This window comes from Lepidochelys kempii, chromosome 3, assembly GCF_965140265.1.
Source record: "Lepidochelys kempii isolate rLepKem1 chromosome 3, rLepKem1.hap2, whole genome shotgun sequence".
NCBI classification, from domain to species: domain Eukaryota; kingdom Metazoa; phylum Chordata; order Testudines; family Cheloniidae; genus Lepidochelys; species Lepidochelys kempii.
In genome coordinates, this window is record NC_133258.1 from 85,422,774 (window position 1) to 85,435,578 (window position 12,805).

General features: G+C 45.6%; 1 protein-coding gene across 2 annotated transcripts in view; it reads right to left on the reverse strand.

Annotated features, from left to right (window-relative positions):
• Positions 1–287: 287 nt before the first annotated feature.
• Positions 288–12,805, reverse strand: part of REV3L (REV3 like, DNA directed polymerase zeta catalytic subunit) — a 251,239-nt gene continuing 238,721 nt past the window's right edge. For both annotated transcript variants that reach the window (XM_073337056.1, XM_073337055.1), the window contains one exon: positions 288–1,422. In XM_073337056.1, coding sequence (XP_073193157.1) covers positions 1,282–1,422 — 141 coding nt within the window. In that variant the 3' untranslated portion in view covers positions 288–1,281. The remainder of the gene's footprint in view (positions 1,423–12,805) is intronic.

Consider the following 12,805-nt stretch of genomic DNA (forward strand, 5'->3'; position numbering starts at 1 on the left):
GCCGCTTTTCTTTCTTGAGTTTTGAGCTAATTTTTCTCCCAGATAGCAAAAATATTAAAACCAAAGGCTCTGCTTGCTACCCAGTGATGGGTAGATTGACCCATGAGAATAGCAACTGTATGAAACAATATTACTGTTTTGACCCAATGGAAGAAGAAAGACAAGTCTGCTAATTAGCCGGTTTCCCTCATTCAGCACATGCATGCTATTGAATGAAGTAATGACTTGGACTGCAAATGTGTTAAGTTTAAAAAATGCATATAGATTTACCATAGCTCATATTTTATTCAATTTTAATATGGTTTCCATTATTAACTTCTAAAACAAAATGATTTCCAGTTTAGAAAACAATGCACTGACCACATAATTCCTTTTTCATTTTATACAGTTATACAAATATTCTAAATACACATTTTGTCAAGATGATGGCAAATAAGATTTAACTGTACAATACATAAGGAAAGAAAATATTTTAAGCATATTTAGAAGCAATAGAAATGTCTATACAAAAGAAGCAAAAATGGAATAAAATTTCTTATATTTAAAGTATTGCAACAGTCCCACAGGTTTGTAACAAAAATGTCTTTGCACAGTTCCTCACAATGCCCCATTAATAGCTAAAGCAAGACAGCAATTTATAGAAAATAATGTTTAAAAATGCTACACAATACTACTGTTTGCACAGTTTGATCAAAATAACAAATCTACTTGGAATCAAGCAAAACTTAGGAGGAAATATACCAACGAACTTTAAAATTATCTGTATAAAATTCATTGCACATTATTTTACTCAGTTGTTTGAAAAGTAAAAAAGTGTATTTACAAAATATTTCGCAGACAAAATTATAAAGTGAATGGATAATATATCTATAAGTAACACGTCTTGATACTGACTGTTCAAGAACACACACTAATGATTTCATTGTTTCAAGGGGTTTTCAGTGCTCCTTCCACAGCAAACCACTGGGAAGTAAACTTGACTTCTACTTTGAAATGGATTTACAAGATGTCACACATAGCTATTTCAACATCTGCATTATAAAACAGTATGTTAAAAAGGTGAAAGAATGAAGGATTTTGTACATCTTAAAAAGTGAATAGATCAGTAAGTGTATTTCTCTTTTAGTTAAGATAATTGTTCATTATTCTTCAGATAGTAAAACCAACAGCTAAAATGGAAATCTTGGACTAGATGAACATTGAAAAAGCACCATGCACAACAGTTTTAGTGTAGTAAACACTGAAAAAAAATAGCACCTGGAATCTTGTAACACAGATCATTTAAAACTGGTCGAGTAGTTGTCGGAGATATGGTGCCTTTGATAACTCTCGGCTCACTCTGGATAGCTTGAAAAGTACTGGACAGTTCAGAGAAACACACTGGATCTGTCGATCAAAGCAACCTGTACAGTTCTTGCATATCTAGATATATTAAAAAAAACACAGCTTTTTTAAAATTACATTTAATCATAAAGGACTATTATAATTCAAACATAAATAAGACTCAGATGAAGCTTTTCCTTTTAAGTGAATTTAGGTCCAATTACCAGCCTAAAGTCCAATCAACAGAACAGGTAAAAGCTCTGTCAGTGGCAGATGCCCCCACAACATGGTTCAATTCTGACACAGAGGGATCAAGGAACAGTTGCAGTCCCCATGCCACCATAGGTTTCAGAGTAGCAGCCGTGTTAGTCTGTATTGGCAAAAAGAAAAGGAGTACTTGTGGCACCTTAGAGACTAACCAATTTATTTGAGCATAAGCTTTCGATGATCCGATGAAGTGAGCTGTAGCTCACGAAAGCTGATGCTCAAAGAAATTGGTTAGTCTCTAAGGTGCCACAAGCTACCATTCTGTCTCTCCTGAGACTGTCTAAGTGTCAGTTGTGACGGTGGTGTCTGGGATGTGGACATCATCTAGTGTGAACTGGACTGAGACCAACAACTGGTTACACATCTCATTTTCAGTCACATTTACCAAATTTTACTACCATCTGGTGGTAAATGGGAGAAATCAGTCAAAAGTATTACAAGTATTACTTTCAAAATATTAGGATATGATTATCATATTTATGATTAAAAATTGCTCTTTAACAGTGGGGACTTAAACATATTAGAAATCAAAGGTATTTCAAGCCATGATCATATGTAAACAAGTATCTACCCTTTTAGATGTTTTGCTGCGTGAATTACTTACGTAATCCGAGATATTTGGTTGAACAAAGCTGTAGCAATAGGGACAAACTGCCATGGTACAGCCACATGATCTCTAATGCTCCAATTGCAAATCTTAACACGCTCACCACTCTGTTTCTTTTAGTTCTCACCCCTTTTCCTCTTCTGCCTCTCTAGTGATCTTCTGAAGATCACCTAAACCTGTTTCCAATTATACTTCAGTTTCCTTTTACGTTTGATCCTTACTGTATTCACATCCGACTCCGCATAGTTTAAGCAACTTTAAAAATCATAGGGAAGCAACTTCCTCCATTCCTAAAAATCTGTTCAACTCCATATCTGCAGTATCATCAAGCCCAAGCAGTAAAAAAAAAAAAATCATGATTTAGCACCCCCTGCCCATGAAATTCTAAAAAATAATAAATGTGGGTTCTTTTTATTTGTCTTCTGGTTTTTGAGCCTCTAGAATTCATGTTTAAAGCTTTACTCTATAACCTCAAGGGCTAAAAACTTAAAATTTTGTTTTAAAACAAGCTGAAATTCTCACATAATAACAGGACTCCAGGAGGTGGGGCTTAAGCAAAACACCAAATATTGCAAGACTCACAATAAAATCTCAGAAGTTGGTAAAACTGGTATACTACAATTCAACAGTGATAGTAGCAGGTGGGACAAAGTGATGAGACCTATGTTACTTGGTTCTGAATTCTCCCAGGACTCAGTTAAGTGCTTCTACACAGAACATACAGAGGACTAGATTTTTCACTCAATCCTATTGGAACTGAGAACCAGCAACCCACTCAGGCAAGTGTGCATTAGTGCTCAAGTTCTGAGGAAGGGAAGGTAAAACAGCTACAGAAACATCTGTAAATTAGCTGAGTCAGGACATTCTCAATGTGATTTTCAAACACAGCCTTCATGTGAATCCTTAGAGACCATGACATGAACTTAATTTAGATCCTGTTTGTTTTAGACCTTCAAGTGTATTAAATAGTTTTAAGATAGTCCTCACTAGTTCTTTATAAACACAATTTAACTGAACTGTGGGCAAGGGACCAAACTGTTTAAAAAGTATTAAAGCCTGTTTCTAAATTCAGTTTAAGTATAGTTTGGATTCAGGCAAATGGTTTTTAAACCTAGTTTTATAAATTAGGCTAAGGTAGTTAAGATCCAGTGGAGCTCAGTTTTGCTGCTAGCTTTGCTAAGTGTTTGTACCCTACAAGTGATTAAAAAAGTGTGCTCAACTTTCACAGACTACAGACCTTTATGGTTAAAGTAAAAGGAATGATCTCAAGTAGGTGCAAAATACCTTCAAGGGAAGCCAGGTTGTTTAGTGATGCCTGTCCCATCATTCTCTTAAAAACTCCCACCAGACATAATAATCGTCTTTCCCTACCCGGACATCTGGCTCCTGAAAGGTCACTCATTTCTCAAGGTAGAGACAGCAACCAGCATAGCCCTATCTCTGTTCCTTCCACTCATTCGGCCTCCACCTTGTTGACTACTGTATGCTGGCTAGCATATAAACATATATCATATTAATGATATGTATATGCACACTATATATCTAAGGGTATGTCTACACTACGAAATTAGGTCGAATTTATAGAAGTCGGTTTTTTAGAAATCGGTTTTATATATTCGAGTGTGTGTGTCCCCATAGAAAATGCTCTGAGTGCATTAAGTGCATTAACTCGGCGGAGCGCTTCCACAGTACCGAGGCTAGAGTCGAATTCCGGAGCGTTGCACTGTGGGTAGCTATCCCACAGTTCCCGCAGTCTCCGCTGCCCCTTGGAATTCTGGGTTGAGATCCCAATGCCTGATGGGGCTAAAATATTGTCGCGGGTGGTTCTGGGTACATATCGTCAGGCCCCCATTCCCGCCCTCCCTCCGTGAAAGCAAGGGCAGACAATCGTTTCGCGTCTTTTTTCCTGAGTTACCTGTGCAGACGCCATACCACGGCAAGCATGGAGCCCGCTCAGCTCACTGTCACCGTATGTCTCCTGGGTGCTGGCAGATGTGGTACTGCATTGCTAAATTTGTAAAATTATATTTTGCCATCAGGGCTCAGTAACTGGCTACCCTGAACTGCAGAGACGCTGAGGAGTAGCTCTTGTGGTCCAGAAGGTCCAGTCTCTTTATCAGATGGCATTGAGCCGGGTCAGTGTTGCTTATTCCATTCATTAAGGGCCTCAACAACCAAGAAGTTGGGTGTAGGGTGGGAGAAAAAATACCCCAAGCCTTTAGGTGGGATGTAGTATTTTTTGTCAATCCACTTACACCTATGCACTACAGTAGCTGAAATTTGCTATACTATTCGTATTGGGGACAACAGAGCATTATCAATTTTGCCCTGGCGGTATGTCTGAAGGATGTCTAACAGGGAATGGTGGGGTTCTTGTATCTCCTCCAATTAAATTTGTAAGGTCTTTGCTATATGTTTCATAAGGTCATGAAAGGCATGGCATCACCAGCGTAAGACAGTGGGGGAGGCATGACAGTCTCATCTGGTAAGGCGGATCTGTGGGAAGAGATGGTTACTTACTGTAACTGGTGGTTCTTTGAGACGTGGTCCTTATCTAGACTCCAAATGTAGGCGTGCATGCGCGCCATGCACTGTAACTTTTCATAGTAGCGTCTGTTGACCCGTGTGAATATTTTGCGTTAGCCACTTGGCACATTCGAGGCTTTAAGAGACTGTGCAGATCGACACCACTCCAGTTCCCTCTTACCAGGCAGCAGCAGAGCCTGGAGCAGAGGGGATGGAGAGTGGGATTGGAATCCAGATAGGGACCACACATCTCGAAGAACCTCCAGTTACAGTAAGTAACCTTCTCCTCTTTGAGTGATGGTCCCTATGTGGATTCCAAACATGGGAGAACAGAAAGCCGTACTCAGTGTGGAGGGCACAAAGGCTCTCCAGAAGTTACAGTCTGAAGGATAGCTTGGCCAACAGCTGCATCTGTGGCAGGAGCAAGGGCATAATGGTCGATAAAGGTTGGGATGGAGGACCAAGTGGCTGCCCGGCAAGTGTCCTCCCAGGGAATGTATGCAAGGAAAGCCAACAAGGCGGCATGAGCCTGCATGGAGTGGGCTATGACCCAGGGCGGGGGGGAGGGGATTCCAGAGAGTGCATAACGGTCTGCAGTGGGAGAGACGTTGCAAGGAAAGAGCACGGTTGTGACAGTTGTCGGCGATGGTGACGAAGAGACTAGGAGAAGTGTGGAAGGTACGGATGCACTGGAGGTAAAAGGCTAGTGCCTAATGTACATCGGGGGAGTGCAGCATGCAGTCCCTGATGGAGGCGTGTGGTTTAGGATAGATGATAGGTAAGTGTACGCACTGGTTGAGGTAGAACGAGGAGATGACTTTGGTAAGGAATTTGGGGTGAAGGAATTTGGGGTGAGACAATGAAGGGCGGGTCCACCATCATGGCCGCCAATTCGCTGATGTGTCATGCAGAGGTGATGGCGACCAAGAAGATTGTCTTCATGGAGGTGGACAAGGGAGCAGGTCACCAGGGATTCAAAGGGTGGCTTAGTGAGGATGGAGAGAAAAAGATTGAGGTTCCAGGCGGGGGTAGGTTTCCACACCGAGGGAAAAGCATTGAGGAGACTGCGGAGGAAGTGGGTGGTAGTTGGATGCGTGAAAATGGAGAACCCATTTACAGGTGGAAGGAAGGCACTGAGTGTCACCAGGTGGATGCAAATGGAGGAGTGAGTGAGGCTTGAGCGACTGAGATGGAGAAGGTAATCCAGGAGAACTGGAATGGAGACAGAGTCTGGGGAAAGGTTGTGACGGTACACCCAGGGACTAAAGCAGCGCTACTTGGCGTGGTAGCAAGTACGGGTAAGATGGGCATCTACTGTGCATGCGGACATCACATATAGGGGCAGAACATGCAGCATCTATGCACAAGCCCCATCCGAATAGCAGGCTGCGGAGACGACAGTTAGAGAGGGCTGGGGTTGGGGTATTCGACGTGGCCATGGGCTTGTGTAAGGAGATCAGGGAGCAGGGGAAGGCGAATCAGGGAATGAGCAGAGGTATGAAGGAGGTCTGGAAACTAATACTGGCGGGGCCAAGCAGGGGCCACAAGAAGTACCATTTCCTGATTCCCGACAGATTTTGTGCAGGACCCGGGGGAGCAGGGGAATGGGCAGGAAGGTGTAATGGAGCTTGTTGATACAGGGAATGAAAAGGGCATCTCCCTGTAAGCTGGACTGAAGGCTCCCCCGGATCAGAAGAGGGGAAGTTTGTGATTGGTCACTGTGGTGAAGAGGTCCCTTTGAGGCATGCCCCACTAGCAAAAGATGGAGGGGAATGTGGGGTTGTGGAGTTCCCACTCATGATTCGCATGGACAGAGTGATTGAGCTGGTCTGCAAGGGAGTTGTTCATACTGGGAAGAGGTACAGCATGGAGGGAGATGTCGTGCCAGAGGCACCAGTTCCAAAGAAGGATGGCCTCTATGCAGAGGGACCGGCTCCACCCTGCTTGACATAGATGACAGACACCATGTTGTTGGATAACACTTAAGACACAGCAGTCATGGAGTAGTGGCAGAAATGCCTGGCAAGCAAAGTGGATGGCACGTGATCTTGCCCCAACTATGGGTGAACAGGGCAAGACAACTGCCAAAAGTAATCGGTAGTGGAATCAGAAGAATGGAGTAGGGTTCATGGTTCTTTGGAAAGAGTCAAAAGTTTTGCCTGGGGGTTCATTGCAAAAGGGAAGATGTGGCCAAGATAGAGGCAGTGGAATGTCGTGGATGTTGTGAGCGAGGATGGAAGCGAGAGCGCTCAGGTTGGTGCTGTGGATAGGGCTGATAAGGATGTGTGGGGAGGGAGTCGGAAAGACAACTGGTGCTGCCTTCGGGAAACCGCTGGACTGCAGCCAGGAGTCATGATGGAGGACTAGTCCGGAAGCCAATGAGCAGAAGGCAGTATCAGCAGAATCAACCGTGGCTTGCAGGGCCACCTTGGCGACTAATTTGCCCTCCTCCACGAGGCGTTGGAAATCCTGATGCTTATCAGGGGCCAGGAAGGCTTGGAAGTCTGCAATCTTAGTATAGGAAAGAAAGTCGTATTTTGCCAGAATGGTAACTGGCAATGCGAAACTGGAAGCCCGCAGAGGAACTTCTTAGCTTCCTGGTCTGGGAGTGGGGTGGGTGGAACGAAGAGGTTGATGGAGGGCACGTTCCGTGGCAGCCTGGACCACCAAGGAATTTGGAGGAGGGTGGAACAACAAGAAGTTCATACCCTTAGCTGGCACAAAATATCTACACTCAGTCTGTTTTGGAGTGGGGGGTGCAGGAGGCTGGAGAGTGCCAAACTGCTTGCACCAGGTGGAAGATGGCATCGTGTATTGGCAAGGTGGTGTGGGAGGGTCCAGGGGGCTTCAGAATGTCCAAGAACTGATTGTGGGGTCCTGTACACCTTCCACAGGGAGGTTGAGGGCAGTGGTCATGCGGCAGAGAAGGTCCTGTTACTGGGCATGGTTATCCAGAGGAGAAAGGAAAGGTGGAATGTACGCATCATCAGGCGATGAAGAAATGCCAGTAGGGACAAAGGGAATCAACGGTGCCGGCGGTACGGAGGGTGCTAGGAGAGCTGAAACGTAGCGGGGATCCTCATAGACGAAGGGAAGATCGACGGGAGGTGAAGACAGGTGGTGGTGCAGCCATGAAGAGAGTCTGCGGCTGCAGTACGGGTCACCAGTATGGCCAAGAGTAGGGGTTGCCAGGCATTAGCAGTCCCTGCAGGTAGGCAAGCCACAGATTGGTCACTGGGCCATAGTGAGACAGATAGGGTTGGCAGCAGGGATCTGGCTTGTAGGAGCAGGCTGGCGAGAAGTCTGGGTCCTGTTTGGAGGACCAGTCAGACTCTGAAAATGGATCCAGTAGGGGCAGGGCTGCCAGTGCCGGCAGAGACATTGGTGTGAGGTGGAACAACGGAGGGTGGTCCACACACGGGAGGTTCCATGGCCGGAGATGGAGGATCGAGAACCTGTGGTGTGAAATGCTGAGGGGAGGCAGCGAAAGGCAGCAGTAGTTCGACTGTTGGTGTTAGGGGGGACAAGTATCCTGGAGTGCATGGGACCAGGTGGTCCCAGTGGTGTGGATGGCACCAGAGGTGACAGTGGCTGGGCGGAAGCCTCGGAGTCAATGCGCGACTTCTCACCAAACTTGGTGCAGCTTGGGAAAGGCCAGGAGAATCACCTACCGTTGGTGCCAGTTGGCTTTCCAATGGATCTGCTGGTGCCAGATCTGAAGCGGTATGTGGTCACATCACTTCCATGAGGAATGTAGGGAGATGAAGCTCCTTGAGCTTCCAAGTTCGGGACAGAAAAGATGGGCAGATGGAGCAGTGAGCAGTAATATGGGCTTCGCCCAAGCAGTAAAAGGCAACACTGGTGCTCGGCGCTTACAGAGAAGGAGCGAGGGCATGAAACAGTACTTAAAACTGGCTTGCCTGGGCATAGTTCCTGGGCTGGGGGAGAGAGAGTCCTGCAAGGGAAAAAGTCCAAAGGGTAACAACTAGCTAAAAAATGGACAACTAACTACAACTATTAAAAAGAACTATGTACAAGGCAAAAAGGTGAAAAACGCGGTACTTCTAGCAAGGTAGGAGCATCGAGGAACAGGAGTTCCGACTCTGGCCCTGTGGCAGTAAGGGGGAACTGAAGCAGCATCGACCCATGCAGCCTCCTAAAGCTTCAGACACGCCACGTGGCTGATGGATGATATATATGTGGGTCAGTGGACACTACTATGAACAGTTCTGGCTCTGGTGCATAGCACGCATGTGCACCCACATTTGGAATCCACATGGGACCATCACTCAAAGAAGGTCTCTCTTCTTCCTCAGTTTGCTCTTGCTCCTCTGTAATGTTCTCTGTGGAGCAAGACTCAAAGGCAGTGGGTGTTGCTCCTGACATGCCTTCTTATTAGATGGGATCCTGTAGAACTGTTTGCCATAAAAGGCCCATGGGTTCCAATAAGCCCACTGATGGGCATAAGTGAAGGAGACAGGGTCCCAAGGTCTTTGCCAGGGTTGCCAGGTGTCTTTCCTGCTGGGATTTTCCTCTTCAGGATGTCCTTCAAGGAAGTGAGGCTGGAAGGTGGAGGAATCTTGTACAAACACCTTGGAAACCTCCCATATCTACTGGAGGAGCAAGTGGTGCTGGTACCATGGTCAAGTTGGTACCAGGGCCCAAAAGGCATCTTGTAATTGCATTGGTACCAGAGGTTGGTAGTTGGATGGCTGGTGGGCTGAAGGATATTGCATTGGTACTGATTAGAAATGTCTCTCTGTACCCTCAAAAAGTTTGTGTGAGGCTGGTGACAGTGTTTGTATTAGAGGACAAGTCACCTCTTAAGGTGGTAGGATCAGAGGGTAAGCAAGCTCTAGGAAGTGAGTTGGTACCAGCAGAGTGTGTCCCTCAGTACCCCTCAGTAACGGTAATTCAGGCTCTCGTGGGATTCCAAGGTCCTCATGGAACAGACCCTGGACAGTACCGGTGACCCTGGATAGGGACCTTCAAGAGGCAGTATGTCAGGTAGTACTGGAGATGGTACTGAAGTGTGATCGATGTGCTCTTCATGTTTGGCTACAGAAGATGGTACCAATGACAATTTCGGGTTGGCTCTGAAGTCCTTGTGTATTGAAGGGACTGGATCTGGGGTCCGTGCCACTCTATATCATTTACCTAATGTTTTCTCAGTATGTGGTGGGTGTGATAAATGAAGTGGGGGTGAGGGGGTAGCTCCCTTTTATGGACACTGACAGTGGTGTGACAGAATATACTCATGTGTCCACACCAATGTTCCATCAATTTTTTTCCATCCTTGTGTGAAATAAATTTTGTTATGTGCACCGAGGTATGTGCGGATGTGCGCCACGAGTAGAAACAAAGAACCTAGATATAATATTTATTTTTAAAAAGTTAAATAGGGATAATTACTCCAGCAAGGACAGGTTAGGCATTTTAGAACTCACTACTCAAAGAATTAAATTTAAGTGTAAGAGAAATAAAAATTATGAAATGCATAGACCAGTCAAAACATTAAAATAACACACTTTGAAGGAATAAAATTACAGAGAATGTATGTGCATTGCAGGAAGTACCAAGAAGTAACAACAACAATACAAGTATGTGTTGGGAGGCGAGTGTGACACAGAGATGGTGTGTGTGTGTGACACACAAACAGTGTGTGTGCTGGCTGCTGGGAACATTTCTGAGAGATGCCCTGCGCGGTCTCTTTAAGATACTCACTGAAAGCTCTCCTGCTCTGTCCTGAGCCCTGGTCTCTCTCCTTCCCCGCTCTGCGGAGATGGGGTACGTGGGCGGCGGGGAAGGGGAAGAGTGTGTGTGTGAGAGACTGTGTGAGGTGGCTGCTGGGGAAATCTCAGAAACAGTGCACTGTCTCTTTAAGAAAGGCACTCAGTCACTCCCCCTTCCAAGCAGCAGCTCCCCTGCTCTGTGGAGATGGGGTACAGGGGCGGGGGACATCCTGATATCAGCACCCTCCTCCCTCCCACCCCAGGTCCCGGGAGCAGCTGCAGGATAGCACAATGTGCACGGCGGGGCACCTGAACACATGCTGCTGGCTGTCTGCGCTCTTCTAATCGGCTGGGCGGCACTTAAATCTCTCCTGCGCGGCTGCTCAAGCGCGCAGCTTCAGGGAACATGGGTCCACACCCCACACACCATTGTGATAATCTTTGTACAAAGTATGCTTTGTGAGGTATCATTTGAACACTCAATTTTCTGGTCATTATTGTCCTAATAAAATATGTGTGGCAACATTGTGTATGAAGTTATAAGATTCCACTGCATTGCGTTATTAACGCATGTTTTAAACTGAAGTTGACAAAGAGGCCGTCTCAAACAAAGGAGGCTGGAAGGTGGAGGAATCTTGTACAAACACCTTGGAAACCTCCCATATCTACTGGAGGAGCAAGTGGTGCCGGTACTGCGGTCTCTGTGTACGCTCTACTTAATTTGAATGTAAGCAGTAAACAGAGTCATCAACTAGGAAGGGAAACAAAGGAAGTTCAAACAGGTCAGGAAAAAGCAGCAGGGAAAATCTTTCCATATAGCCTCTGTCTCCTGAATCTCAGATAGAAGTATTTTTCTAGAGGGGGCCTGACACTATAAAAAGGTGGTACAAACACACAAAGGCACCCCCCTATCTCTCCCTGCCCATCACGTTCACTGCCCCCAAAGCGACAAAGGAAGCATTTGTTGAACTTTGGGAGAAGGGGTCCTGACCTAAGAAGTCTAGTCAGTCAGACTGCTGAAAGCATATGGTGAGAAACTTTGCTTGAATTTGATAGCGTTTGTTAAGTTAGGCACCAATAGCATTTTAACTTTCTTTTCTTGTAACCATTTCTGCCTTTTATGTCTCATTACTTGTATTAATTAAAATCTCTCATGAACTTGTTTGAGCTAATCCAATGTGTTTAAATTGAAGTGTCTGGGAAAGTCTATTTGGGATGGCAAGCAGTGTGCATATTATTTCTATTAAATTAACAACAGATTTTATATAAAGTTGCATTGGCCAGAAAGGCAGGACATACATTTCTGGGGGGAAAGCTAAGACTGGGAGTGTGTTGGGGTCACCTGGCTGTATAACAGAGGCTGGTAAGAGCCAAGATGTGGCTGGCTGGCTGCAGCAGACATGCAGACCTAGCTGGGAGTGACTTGCATGCTGGAGGCTACAGCAGGAAAGCATTGTAAAGGGCACCCTAGGTTAGAGGGAAGAAGTGACACAACTACTCTTTAGTAGGACTGCACCCTGGTATGTCACAGCATGGTCTTCGTAGCCAGTGCTGTGGTCTCCATACCAGTGGGGATGGGAGCCTCAGCGGTACCTTTATGAGGATGCGTTTTTCTTCTTTCATCCCATTCCGGAGAAAGAGGTCCTTTCTTCTTTGAGGGCCTCGATCAGGGTAGTCAATAGGCAGACCGTGTGCCAAATCCGGACCGCCAGATGCTTTTGAAGAGGCCCTGAAATCTTTTTATTTACTTACCATTATTCTTATTTTTTTATTATTATTATTTTCTCTGGAGTCTGGTCCTTGACCAAGAAATTTAGACCTTGACCAAAAAATAACTGATCAACTCTTGGCCTAGATGATTCAGGAGGGCCCCCTGAATGTATGATTTATGCTTACTGTCACAACAGACACAGTTGTTGGGGCTCTCTGAGCAGCTGGATCCAAAGGTTAGGTGGGTGAATTGGATCCTGCAGCTCTCAGAGATCACTCCATCCACAGGAGTTTAGTCTGTCCTGCCTCAATTTCTTACATCTGCTTCTAAAACCTGAACAGATCTTACATTTGGAGGGGACAAGTGTCTCTCCCACTCAGCGGAGGAAGCTTGAATGACTGTTACTGTAGGGGAAAGACCTATGGCAGGTCCGGCAGGGTTTGAAGCCCAGGGAGTTATACATAACCTGTTCCTGAGGCTGTGGATCAAAGCCCAAGAAAACAAAAGGGCCCAGAGCAGGCAAAGGAAGAAAGGAAAGGGAACTGCCCCCCTCCCCAAACACAAATTGTGCTAAATAACAAAAACAAAAACCCCCAAACAAATCCCCCCTCCAAAAAATAACACTCCCCCCCAATAAAC